At 37.9% G+C, this 13712-nt stretch overlaps 1 protein-coding gene across 1 annotated transcript in view; it reads left to right on the top strand.

Annotated features, from left to right (window-relative positions):
- Positions 1–13505, top strand: part of LOC108274097 (SPARC (osteonectin), cwcv and kazal like domains proteoglycan 2) — a 55254-nt gene extending 41749 nt beyond the window's left edge. The window contains exons 4-10 of the mRNA XM_053685183.1: positions 2761–2866; positions 3728–3854; positions 6177–6296; positions 6404–6622; positions 6794–6856; positions 8007–8144; positions 10474–13505. Of these exons, the coding sequence (XP_053541158.1) occupies positions 2761–2866; positions 3728–3854; positions 6177–6296; positions 6404–6622; positions 6794–6856; positions 8007–8144; positions 10474–10622 (922 nt within the window). The 3' untranslated portion in view covers positions 10623–13505. The remainder of the gene's footprint in view (positions 1–2760; positions 2867–3727; positions 3855–6176; positions 6297–6403; positions 6623–6793; positions 6857–8006; positions 8145–10473) is intronic.
- The last annotated feature ends 207 nt before the right edge of the window (positions 13506–13712 follow it).

The raw sequence follows: 13712 nt of genomic DNA, 5'->3' as shown, positions 1-13712 counted from the left end.
CAGCACGGCTGTGATTACCTGTGGCAGCTGTGCCTACAGCCAAATCACAGCCGTGCTGTATAACACCACTCTTGCTCGTGCGATATTGCGTAAATATAATATCAGTGATTAATGCACATAAACCCTATTATGAACAGCCATTCATCAATATTTGACATAAATAAACTAAATTGCTTTGTGCCTTTTAAACCTTACAAATATTACAAAGAGAAGGCATGGCATAAATAGTAACAGATCTATAACAGCTATTTTTGAAATACATAAAGAGGTTACTGAAATGAAACATCATTTACAGATAATTTTAGGGCACAATAGCCTAAATGACCCATTTCTGTGAATGCACAATTTAAGTTAAGTAAGAAACACCATTAAATATTACTGTGTTACATAACAAAACAGTTGCAACTAGCTCAAAGCCTGTGACAGAAATAGCAGACACTGCTTCTCTTTCATCTCATAGGATTGAATACATATATACACTGGTGAATTATATTTTCATTTACAAAGAAATATTAAAATAATAAAAATCGTATAATTACCCATACTAATATTTTTCTCTTTATTTTTATGACTATTTTCTGTGATTTTTCATGGGGAAGAAGCGTTCTGCTGCTGAAGTAAAATCGAATGTGTCTAGCGTTTTTCTGCAGCTTGAGAGTACTGCAGAGACACACTGGAGTTCAGAGTACATGTCACAGGAGAAACGTGAAAATAATTTTAATCATTTTGGGCAGGCAGAGACCTTATTTAAGTGTGCAATTGTGACCGTACTTTGTATAATGTTTGCTTTGTAATATTTTTACCGGACAGTGTGTCTGGCAATTTTTTTTATTTTATCGGACATTTTTCATTTTTAACGTTCATAAACCGGTATTTACCAGCTAATAGAAACTCCGGTATGAAAGTGGCCTTAGGAGACTCACTAATCTGAACCTGAATTTATAGGCTTCAAATGGTATAATTGGCAAAAGTAGGACAAAAGTATTGGTATCCTATAAAAGCAAGAATAGGTAGTGTGATCTGTGATAGCTGATGCTCTGCAATAACTGAGCTGCATTACTGGGAGATTTAGTGTACACTGTGCTTTGGACGTGCTCTTTCATCTTTTAGGCATTGTTTTGTCATTTTCAGCTCTCTGAACTTTGCCTATTATGTTCTGTGACCGTGCTTGGTATTTTACGGCCGATTGGCATTTATCAACATGCACACACGAGTACAAAAAAATCAGCTCTAGCAAAACGTTTGTAAATGTGGTGGGAATTTTTCATTTTGATTTGACCTATGGAAAATGTACACAATAAATGACTGATAAATGAGGCCTGGCATGCCCAAAGTGCCGTAGTGTGTGAATGGGTGTGTGAATGGGTGTGTGAATGTGTATGTGATTGTGCCCTGCGATGGATTGGCACTCTGTCCAGGGTGTACCCTGCCTTGTGCCCGATGCTCCCTGGTATAGGCTCCAGGTTCCCCCGTGACCCTGAAGGCAGGATAAGCAGTATAGAAGATGGATGGATGGATGCATGAGGCCTGGTCATTCTGTATTCTTATATTTTGACATTCATTTTCACCTGTAAGTACACGTAACAGCAAAGTGAAGTCATTTCTATCTGCCATATCATCCATGTAGACATACTGTGTACCGTGATGAAATCAATCCTCATGCACTGTTTTGCAGCACACAAAACAAAACAGCAGTACCGTACACAGCACTACATAAAGTAGTGAAAGTAAAATAGACATGCAATGTTTCAGACATGCAGCACAAAAGCTAAAAGTTACTACAGAGTACAGTGTATTGAATAAAAAATACAAACTTACTGTACTGTAGAGGCAGCAGGATGAACCAGATTGCATAATTTATACAGCATAGCTTATGTATGTGCAAACTGGTAGACAAAGAAAAAGCGGGAGACCTGGGTGGTATGCTGAACAAAGGCCTTCCAGTTATACAATGTTTCCATGGTTTATAAATGTAATATTGTATTTTCTTCTAAACATATTTCAGGCATGGACCATGGACCATCGATCACAAAATAACAGTTCTGAACGTCTGAGGTTGTTTTTTTTTTTTTTTTTTTTTTAATTATAATTGTAACGCATTACTGTATGTGTGTGTGTTTTCTTTTTGTAAATGCATATCCATTTGGGTTCTCGTGTGAATGGTGAATACACATGTGAGGTGATGACTGTGTTATGTGTGTACTTAAGGTTTGTGTGCCACATTTATCTAGTGTACAGGAGAACATCTTTAAAAAGCTACAATGGAATTGCCAGCACTAATGACCTGAAACATCATTGCCTGTAGAGTTTATATCTGTAGCAATGGGCGTTTATTTCCCCCGATGTCTGGGTTCGAATGTGAGCAATAGGGGAGAGCGAGAGAGAGAGAGAAAGAGAGAGAGAGAGAGAGAGATGAGGGAATGATATTGCTTGGTTCTTTCTCTCAGCACCATTAGCTGTTGATGGAGTCTGAAACAGCATGATCACATTATGGGTCATTTTTGTAGCTATAAGCTGTTGAACAAGGAATTAAATGTTATCACTTGCCTTTAGTACATTTCCTTATGGCTGTCGGTGCTAATAGGATAATGGTCTAACAAGTACATCATATTTATGTAGAGCTTCTGGATATGCCAATACCATGAAAATGTTTGCGCTAAAAATATAAATGATTATAATCATACATTGGGGCTGACATTCAAATCAGTGGTACAGTGTACAGGACGTTCCACTGATCTTCTGTGTTCTGGTGAATTGTAGGATCAGGCAGCCTGACATGAAGCCTCACGTAAGCAGCTGTAAACCGTGTCCCCTGTCAGCCTCAAACCCTGTGTGCGGATCTGATGGACATAACTATGCTTCACAGGTACACACACACGTGCAAATACACACTCTAAACTCACAAATACACACAAAATGGTGCATTAGCACTGCTGATTTTCCCATCTTGCTCAACCAGGAACCAAATCAAATATTTATATGGGTGACTAGAGTTAAGAGCGTGAGAGAGAAGTGAAAGGGGGGGGGACTGAGGGGGAATGAGAGAGCAGAATCAGAAGGAGGGAGGAAGAGAAGGTGGACAGGATGATGCTTGCATTTTGCTTTATCACTCATGTGCACAAGGTCAAAATTAAAAACAATACATAAATCAATAAATCCAGCAGCAGGCGAGTGATCCGCCGCTCAAATCATCGAAGGCCATTAATCAAAGTGCTGCATTCAGCTACAGCAAAACTCTCTCACACTCACACCCGCATGCTTAACAACAGGCACATTCCAACACACACACACACACACACACACACACACACACACACACACTCAAAATGGACATTCTTGCTCTTATAAGGGAAAATGCTCCATTCTACACCTGCAGCATAAAATATATACTCAAACACAAACATCATTAATATTAATGTTACATGTTATATGTGTTTTGTGCACTATACAAAGATGCTTTATATTTTAGGACTTAAAATATACAGTATATTTATACAAATAAATTGACAACATATTACATTATAGTCCGTTTCCATGTTGTGTGTATGGAAATGATGGAGATGGACATAATGGAATGGCAATGAAGTGAAAGAAAGCATTGTAATTTTATTTTAATCTCTCTCTCTCTCTCTCTCTCTCTCTCTCTCTCTCTCTCTCTCTCACACACACACACACACACACACACACACACACACACACACACACACAAAAACACACATCTCTCTAGTGTAAGCTGGAGCAGCAGGCATGTTTGAGTGGTAAAACGCTAGCTGTTAAGTGTGCAGGACCCTGTCCATGTGTTAGTGAGCCTGTTCCAAAACCTGAGACAGAAACACCTTCTGTTTCCAAACCAGGTGAGTACACACACGCACACGCACACGCACACGCACAAAGACTAATGTAATGGTATATACTTTATCGTTATTGTTGAGCTTAGTTGAATTTTCACTTTTATGTAAGTTTGTAAAAGCCAATAGGCAACACTGAAATACACAATTTAGATTTTTGGAACATATTTTGGATTGCTTTTAAGACCCATCTGTCACTGTTCATGTTCTCTATTATATCCTATGCTCCTAGTGCTTTTTGAATCCTTATTTCTAAGACAAACCAATTTAAAAATCAGCGATCCTGTACTTCACATGATCAAAATTTTTTTATTTGAACAAATTGAATCATCTTGTGCCAAACTCTCACAGTTCAGTCCCTCCAGGATTTTGTGATCGCAGAAATGAACTCATTCATCACACAATTCAGAGCTTGCAGTTTTTCAAAATCGCCATGTGACATGCATTCACCAAAAGCTCTCTTCGATTCACATACGCTGAACATGAGTACTTCTAAAAGGTCTCATTTACCAACAAGCATCATTGTGAAAGACCGAGCAAAACAATTTCATGCAACTGCAATTTTGCCAATTCTAGTAGTTTTCTGAAAAAAAAAGTACAAAAAACTCCGCAAATTGCATCAAACATTTTGAAAAAAGCCGCAGAAAAAGCATTTTTGGCCACAACAATCACAAAAAAAAAACAAAACCGCCATGTAATCCTGTACGACCTGACAAGGTGGAAATATGTGTGGAAAAAGCTGTCAACTGTGTTTTTGTGATGGTACAGTGATAGTACACACTACAAGCTTCCTCTGAAGCACAGGAACACAGCATGATAGTGTTGACTTTTTCAATGTCCAATGCTGTCAACAGGGTATCTGCAGGTGTCAGCACTTCAAATTTAATTCTTTTTAATACCATATTCAAGACATTTCCAAAAACAATTTTAAGACTTGCACGTCACTTCAATCATGCTACATGATACATCAGCTATAATGGATTGTGTTCATGCATATACATCCATTTCTGCGTTTAAGTAAACTATAGCAGGGTAAACATCTAGAGAGGTATATGGGAGACCAGAGCAAATATCCTTTTTGCATTACCATTTGCTCCAACAGTGAAAGAGCAAAAAAGGCCAGTATTTCTTTCCCATGACTTTCCAAGAGAGGAAAAATAATATAGACAGATGGATTATGGCAGTCATAAGAGAAAAAGCTCTCAAATTTACCATCATGCCCTCAGCAGCTATATTAGACAGCAGTGTTTACAAGTTTTTTGTAATTTAATGACAGTGTAATGTTGTAAATATACATAAATTTTTGTAAATAAGAATATATATATATATATATAGTGGAATTTCTTTCAATTTTGGTATAGTTCCTGGGTAAGACCTTTTAACCAACTTCATGCTGTTGAAAAAGTTCTATGTAAGTGTTGATTTGATTGAAAAGGGTTTGCAGTAATCAGGCCTGGTTGCTGAACCCCATTATGAATGCAGTTTGATAGATTTGTGGAAATACATTTTCACACAGGCCCAGTTGGTATTGGATAACTTTTTTACTTGAATAAATAACATTATCATTTAAAAACTGTATTTTGTGTTTACTCAGGTTGCCTTTGTTTTATCTTTATCTGGAACATGTTAGTATGAGTTATACACAAAAAGAGAAGAAGTCAGGATGGGGTAAATACTTTTTCACAGCACTGTAGCTACAGTACATTATATAAATATAAAATGCTGCCACAGTCTACAAGTCTTGCCAGCAGAAGCAGATGATCCTTTTGCACTTTGCAGTGAAGCACATAAAGAATATCGGGTAAAGTGGAGAAGATGAGCAGTGGAGTTGGGATTAATCTTAACTTGACACTGAGGTTTAAATTACAGACCAATGCACTGTGTACAGTAATGAATGAGTGTCCCTTTTCTGGCCGAACAATATTGACTTCCACTCATTAGCTAATAAAATAATAAATTCATGACACATAATCCCTGGTAAATCCATTTCAATTGTAGGATTTAATACTACAAAATGTGGAAAGGCCCAAGGACGGTGAATACAAAGATGTCTGCATATTACCTTTGGTTTCTTTCTACTGTCTATTTTTCTGTTTTCTTTTTACATTTTGCTCAGAAGAGGATGGGTTTTGTGTCTGGTTCCTGTCAAGGGTTCTTCCTTATGTTGTTTCAGGGAGGTTTTGCTTGTGACTTGAGCTTCTGGTTTGCTCACTGGGGGTCTAGGTCTAAGCCTGGATTTCTGTAAAGCTGCTTTGTGACAATGTCTATTGTGAAATGCGCTAAACAAATAAAATTTAATAGATTTTTCCCCCCTCTCTCTCTCTATAGAGAGCTGCACGGGACAGGACTTGGCAGATTTGGGGGACAGGCTCAGGGATTGGTTCCAGCTTCTCCATGGCAATGCTAAAATGAACAGCTCTGGCAGACAGGGATCAGGAACAGCTTCAGGTTAGTAACAGCACATACTTTATCTTTTAGTGACAATAAACACACGTTGACTCACTAGGTTATTATACACACATACATTAAGTGATCTCTTCCTGCTCCTGCTGCAGTGTTTGAGAAGAACTTGGTGGCAGGCTGCAAAGATTCGATTGGCTGGATGTTCTCCAAGCTGGACACCAGCAATGACCTCTACCTGGACCATGCTGAGCTGGCTGCTATAAACCTAGAGAAGTATGAGGTGTGTATCAGACCATTCTTCAACTCCTGCGACTCGTACCGTGATGGCAAGGTGTCCACGGCCGAATGGTGTCTCTGCTTCTGGAGGGAGAGTGAGTTGATTTAGGATCTCTCTTTATCTATTGATTGGAGGAGATATAATTCTCCCATTTTCACATTTTGATTAAGCTTTTATTATGACACTGTGGAGTTATGCAAAGATTGTTCTGGTAATTGAGACATTTTGATTATGTACCATTTGAGATGAGTCTTCTGTCCTTTAGAGCCCCCTTGTCTGGCTGAGATTGAGAGACTCCAAGTGAAGGAGGTAGCCAAGAGGAAACCAGGTACATCATAGTGTGTGTGTGTGTGTGTGTGTGTGTGTATAGAGTAATTGTGTAATTTCTACAATAGGGCAGCAGAAGGTACAGTTTTGGGTTGATTAGGTCGATTACTGGCCACTGTTATGGTTTTACTGCTAATTACACTGGGATTATGGGGCTAAAAGGAGAACAAGAGATAGAGAGAAGCTTAACATTTCCCAGGGGCTTTTTGTGTGTGTTTGTACGTGTGCTTGTGTAGCTCAGCTGGAGGAAGAATTACAAAAAACAAAAAACAACAACTATATAACTGTTTTTAAATCTAAATGAAAAATGTCCATTATCATTTTAAATAAACCTTTAATAAATTGTAATAATGTATTATTATTGTTGTTATTGTTGTTGTTGTTGTTATTTACAACTAGCAGGCTGATCAGTTCTTTTTTTATTTTCTCACTCCCTTGGTCCGTCTTTCACAGTACCTCTTTGTCACCCTGTCATATGATCTCCCCACTCTCATTCTACATTTTAGCTGATGTATAAGACACCTGCATTGAGCTGTAATGTAGACTGACTGTGTTGGATGACAGATGTCCCCTCAGGAGGCACAAACAATGAACCAGTCATAATGCTGTCACTGGTTTGTTAACAGCATCCATCCCTGTACAGAAGACAGTAGTGACGTCTCTGGGTCTACAGAAATTCTGTTTGATTCATATATGGGGGAAAACACATTAAAATTGAAATCACCTTTTTAACTTTACCACAGTTAGGGAAAAATAATTTACATGTTACATGTAAATGTACATTTCCTTCATACTGTACATCGGCCCCCAAACCGAACAGGAAGGTTTTTGTGCTAAAGGACACAGTGTCAATAACAGCCTGCTATCACTGGGATCAAACCACAGCCTTTTGCTCTAGCTTCAGTCCATTAACCGGAAATAGCTGGAAGAGTCTTTCTTTGGCTACTGATAAGCTTTCTTATCTTTTTTATAAATGCTTTCTAATCTCTAATCTCTAAAGTGCCATTCATGTACCCCATCTTTCTCTGACATCACTGTTCAACAATAATCACTAATATATACTGCTGTTTAAATGACTTATGCATAGCTGACTTCATGCTCTCACAAAAATACAGAGCAAATGAATATTTAACAATGCTCTTTGTATGTAGGTATGTTCATCCCGAGCTGTGATGAGGATGGCTACTACAGGAAGCTACAGTGTGACCAGAGCAGAGCAGAATGCTGGTGTGTTGACCTTCATGGCACTGAGGTCACCGGGTCAAGGGTTCATGGCAAGCCTGACTGTGGTGAGTGGTATATATGGAATAAAAGAAATGTTTGTTAATTAGGCATTTGGCAATTCATTTTCAGTTTAAATAGCCTTGATGATCAAAATGAGAAACAAAAGGATTGTTGCTAATACTTCAGGCTCTACTTTCAACCATGTGTAAGTGTAATATGCTTGTATATTGTGTAGATATTGCTAGTTTGGTTGGGAATAAGCTGATTTTTTCCACATTTGTGCTCTGTGGGAGTTTTTCAAGGTCATAAATGAGCAGCGCAACAGGAGGTTGTGGCATTTGAAATCTGTAACATGCGCCACACTTCACCGATGGTCACAAAAATATAAAGAATATATTACTGCAATCTTATGCTTTGTGCCAATAATCATGGACATTTCTGACACTAAATAATATAAATGTGTAAGAACACAAGGTTGGACAAAATAAGAGAAACCCATAACAATATATTAGTATCAAGGAGCTAGTAAGGAGTAGGGTCAACTCCTGCCTCCAGAACAGCTTTAATCTTTCTTGGAATGCTGCCATACAAGTTCCGAATGGTTTGTGGTGGGATGTTGGACCATTCTTCAAGAGGAAGGAAGTAGGTGTACTTTGTTGTCTGCATTCCAGAACTTACGATTGACTAAAGATTCAATGATGTTGAAATCTGGTGATTGGGGAGGGCATGGAAGGTGCTTGACTTCATGCAGGTGCTCATCAAACCACTCTTGAATAATTTCAACAGTATATCTTGGGGTATCATCCTGGAACATGGGAATATCATGAGAAAAGAGTGTTTGCATCACCTGGTCCTGTAAAATTGCTGTTGGCTGTTAAACATGGAAAGCAATTATTGGACGTATTGATTTCCATGAGATTCACTGCCCATACCATTATAGCAAAGGCCAACAGCATCCTTAATATTTCAAATATTGTCCTTAGGCCCTTGGGTAAAGACTTGTTGGAGTTTAATATTAGTGTATTACCTGTTATAGTGTGTGTTTTGAAGTGTCCAGAACTCATTCATTTTCAATTACAGCTGTCTATTTTAAAGTATGCATTACAAGCATACTAAATCATAAAATGGTATGCCCTTTATGGTAACAGGTATCCTATACAATTACAATTCTTATAACAGGTATTACTATACAATGCTTTCTTGAACTTTTTTTTGCACTGGTTTAGTAAATATAACATGCAAATATCCGTAATCATGTACTGTATTTGATCATATAACATTTGTTAATCCAATGTGATTTTCACTTCTATACTCTGAGGCAGTTTCGCAGATTTGATCACTGGAGCCTGCACTTTAATATGCTACAGACTGAAATATTGCCCACGTGCTATTTATATTATAAGATCTTTATTAAATTGTATTTTGTAGTGTTTCTTGCTAGAATCCATTTGCATGTGTGTGTTGGTAAGTGCGGCCAGCATAAAGGCATGAAGGCCACTTTGATTAAAATTATGGTGTTTTGGACACAGCCCCCCATGACCCTGTGGTATAAGCGGTATAGAAAATGAATGGATGGACACAGCACTTGTGTAAAATGGGCTTAAGTGGAGCTCCAAATTTAATTAAGCTTATTAAATGTTAATAATAATAATATCCATCCATCCATCTTCTATACCACTTATCCTTCCTTCAGGGTCACAGGGAACCTGGAGCCTATCCCAGGGAGCATTGGGCACAAGGCAGGGTACACCCTGCCAATCCATCGCAGGGCACAATCACATACACGTTCACACACCCATTCATACACTACGGACACTTTCAGACATGCCAATCAGCCTACCATGCATGTCTTTGGACTGGGGGAGGAAACCGGAGTACCTGGAGGAAACCCCCACAGCACGGGGAGAACATGCAAACTCCACACACACAGGGCCACGGTGGGAATCGAACCCCCGGACCCTGGAGGTGTGAGGCAAACGTGCTAACCACTAAACCACCGTGCGCCCAATAATAATTAAATTATTCAGTCAAATTTATGGACATTATAAATAATGGTTGAGAAAAAATTGCCTGTGACCCCATTTGCACGTCAAACAACACCACATGGGGTCACGACCCGAAGGGTGAAAACTTGTCCTACCCCCTTTCTCCTATCATCCTATATTTTAATAGACTACTTTAGAAAATACCTACTTTAGGAATGAGGCTGTAGATAGTCTCCAAATGTAATGATGAGTTTATATTTTATTTATATTTATATTTTGGATCACATACAGTTTGTTAGAACTTGTATATTTCATTGTTCATATTGGACACATACAGTTTGTTAATGTTTCAGCCATTCGAAAAGCTGTCTACTGTGTATATTCACAAGTGTCTCTTTCTCTCTTGCAGATGAGTTAGTGGGCTACTCTGGAGACTTTGGCAGTGGAGTGGGATGGGAGGATGAAGAAGAGAAAGAGACAGAGGAGAATGCAGAAGAGGCTGAAGAAGAGGAAGAGCCTGAACCAGAAGAGACTGATGATGGAGGATACATCTGGTAGACAAAGTTCACCATTATCAGTGCACCTGTGCTCCTCAAAGCCCATTTGTTATCAGTCTTAATTCATTTAAATAGCATATTGCTTGACGGAAGCTGTTGGAAAAGCTTAATGGGCAATTTTTACACATATTTATTATCGATTTCGGTTTTATTCTTTAAATTCTCATGCTGTTGCTTTCTCAAAACATACAAATCTGATCAGGTATTTAAAAAAAATATTTGAAATTAAATTTAAATAATCACATTTAAGCATTAAATCATGTTGCCTGTCTGAGCTTATAGCCACATAATGTGCTGAGTATAATGTGTCAATCATCAATCAAATCTCAAACAGTGATGTGAATGGAATTCTACACTGCTTTTAGAAAGTCAGACTAGGGAACCTGCTTGCTTATAACTGAGAAACTTATCAAAGTGGGCTGTAGAGCAGTACATTAAGCTCTGACTGAGAGGAATTTAAAGAAACATGGATGGGTTTTTATTCCGATCACAGGATGCCTCACATGTGCTTGTATAATATCTACACAGGAAATGGCATTGCTGTGCTGAGGAACAACCAAAGGGAATCACCAGTAACTTTTAATTAATGTAATTAATTAATTTATTTCATTACCTCTCCATATTAGACAGGCATGAACACAAGGTTGTCTCAGTACATTTTCCTATTCATAATGATCTATAATAGATTTCTGTCCACAACATCACAATACATAATAGAAACATAAACTCAGAAAAAAAAGAAACGTCCTCTCACATTCAACTGCTTTTATTTCCAGCAAGTTGCTTAACATGTGTAAATATTTGTATTAATATAAAAACATTCAACAACTGAGACATAAACTGAACAAGTTTCACAGACATTTGATAAACAGAAACAGAATAATGAGTCCCTGAACAAAGGGGGGTCAATATTAAAAGTAACAGTCGGTATCTGGTGGTCACCAGCTGCTTTAAGTACTACAGTGCATCTCATCCTCATGGACTGCACCAGATTTGTCAGTTCTTGCTGTGAGATGTTACCCCACTCTTCCACCAAGGCATTTGCAAGTTCTCGATCACGTCTGGGGAATACGTGGTTACATGTAATTTTCCACTGCAAGGACGATCAGCTGTCCTTCCTGTCTCCCTGTAGCACTGTCTCAGGCGTCTTACATTACAGACATTGCAGGTTAGTGCTCTGGACACATCTGCAGTCCTCATGTCTCCCTGCAGCAGGCCTATGGCATGTTCATGCAGGTGAGCAGGAACCCTAGACATCTTTCTTCTGGTGTTTTTCAGAGTCAGTAGAAAGGTCTCTTTAGTGTCCTAAGTTATTGTAACTGTAACCGTAATCACCGACCACCTGTAAACTGTTAGTGTCTTAAGGACTGTTCCTCAGCCGCATGTGCAATAATTGTTTATGGTTCATTGAACAAGCATGAAAAACATTGTTTAAACCTTTTCCAATAAAAATCTGTAAAGCTTATTTGGATTTGACAAAATTATCTTTAAAATAAAAAGGGGCGTTTTTTTTTTTTTTTTTTTTTTTTTTTGCTGAGTTTATATTTAGGACCAGGAGTTGAATGTTTAAAACTTTCCGACTACTACATTTAAATTTCTGAAGGATAAGAATGAGCATAATGACCCAACAATTATTCATTTTCTTAATATTTACACACAGCCACATCTTCTGATGATAAAGATATCGTATGTGTTCATTTTCTTGAATGTCTTTTTCTTCGTTTTCTTTATACTGTACTTGAAAATTTGTAAACTCAAAGATGTGTGATTTTCTCATGCCTTTCGCAAGATAAATGAGGTCGCTTGATAGTTTTTACAGAAATTGCATGTTCGTTAAGAGGAATGTACAGTTACTGTATGAATGTTGAATATTCTGGCTCTCTGATATGACATCCTTTTGTCCTTCATCTCATTGTGAGTAATTGTGATAGACAGAGACATCACTGCAGTCCAACCAAGATGTCAGAACGGTCTAGTTTAAAGAAAAAATGTTATTGTGAACAATATATTAAGTTGTGTTTAGATTGTTATACTTGTCTTTTATTATATGGAAATATAAGTACTGTATATTGTGACATTTTGAAGGAAACATTCTTTTGACAGAACAATCGAGTGTAAGAGTTTAAATGTTAAGCAGGAATGTGAAGCAGGATCGCTGTGTGCATCATATAAACATAATGAAGGGACTGCATATTACTATTAGCCTGGGAGATTTGCTAGAGGAATGGTTAGAAGTGATGAACACATCACACACACTGTACCAGCACTGTATCGGCTTTGTAATGACACATATTCTGTTGTGAATGTCAGATTCAAATGATGCTGCTGCCTTCTTTCATGAATCTTAAGACAAGCAGAAAAGTGGATCTTAGTGTACAACCATAGCTATCTGCTGCAATTTATTGTAATTATGCTTGCATCATCACTGTTTACGTATGTATAGTCAGTCATGCGGTGTGCTATACAGAGCTGCTGGAATTGGTCGAATCAATGCGCTTTTATGTAATGTGAGACAATGTCAGAGAAATGCCGAGATTGTGATTAGTTGATGCTTCATACACGCTGGGTTAAAGCCTACAGAGAGACGCTACACTTATTTAATTTTGCATTCAAATCAGTAGTGTTTATCAGGGAAAAATATAACTGATTTAGTCTTAATTGAAGCCGTTGTCTCAACAGATTAAACTCTAAATGGAATCATGAAACAATACAAAATGTTAAAAATTGCAATCTTACAGATTGGGGACAGAAATACAGAAAAACATCCACTCCTTCTCTCGCTTCACATTAACACTGAGCTGCTACTGTGTACTCATTGCTGCTTAGCTCAGCTCGTGACATGTTTTCTCACTGTGTTTGATATTTGATAATAAACCAGCACTGGAATCATTTTACTGTTTAGGTTTCTTATTAGGTTGTCTCTGTGTACTTGTTGACTTTTCAGCTATCATGTAACCATATCAAAATATTAAAACACATAAAGCTAACCCTGAGTGATCTGCATAACAGGATCACATCCATATTGTTTAGATGCTGGCACTTTGTTATACTCAAGGTGAAAACTTTCCTGGTCTTCAGCTGCTCCCTGTGG

The sequence above is a fragment of the Ictalurus punctatus genome, chromosome 13 (assembly GCF_001660625.3).
Source record: "Ictalurus punctatus breed USDA103 chromosome 13, Coco_2.0, whole genome shotgun sequence".
Taxonomy (NCBI): Eukaryota; Metazoa; Chordata; class Actinopteri; order Siluriformes; family Ictaluridae; genus Ictalurus; species Ictalurus punctatus.
The sequence above is the reverse complement of the archived record's forward strand: the minus strand, read 5'-3'. Positions and strand labels throughout refer to the sequence as shown.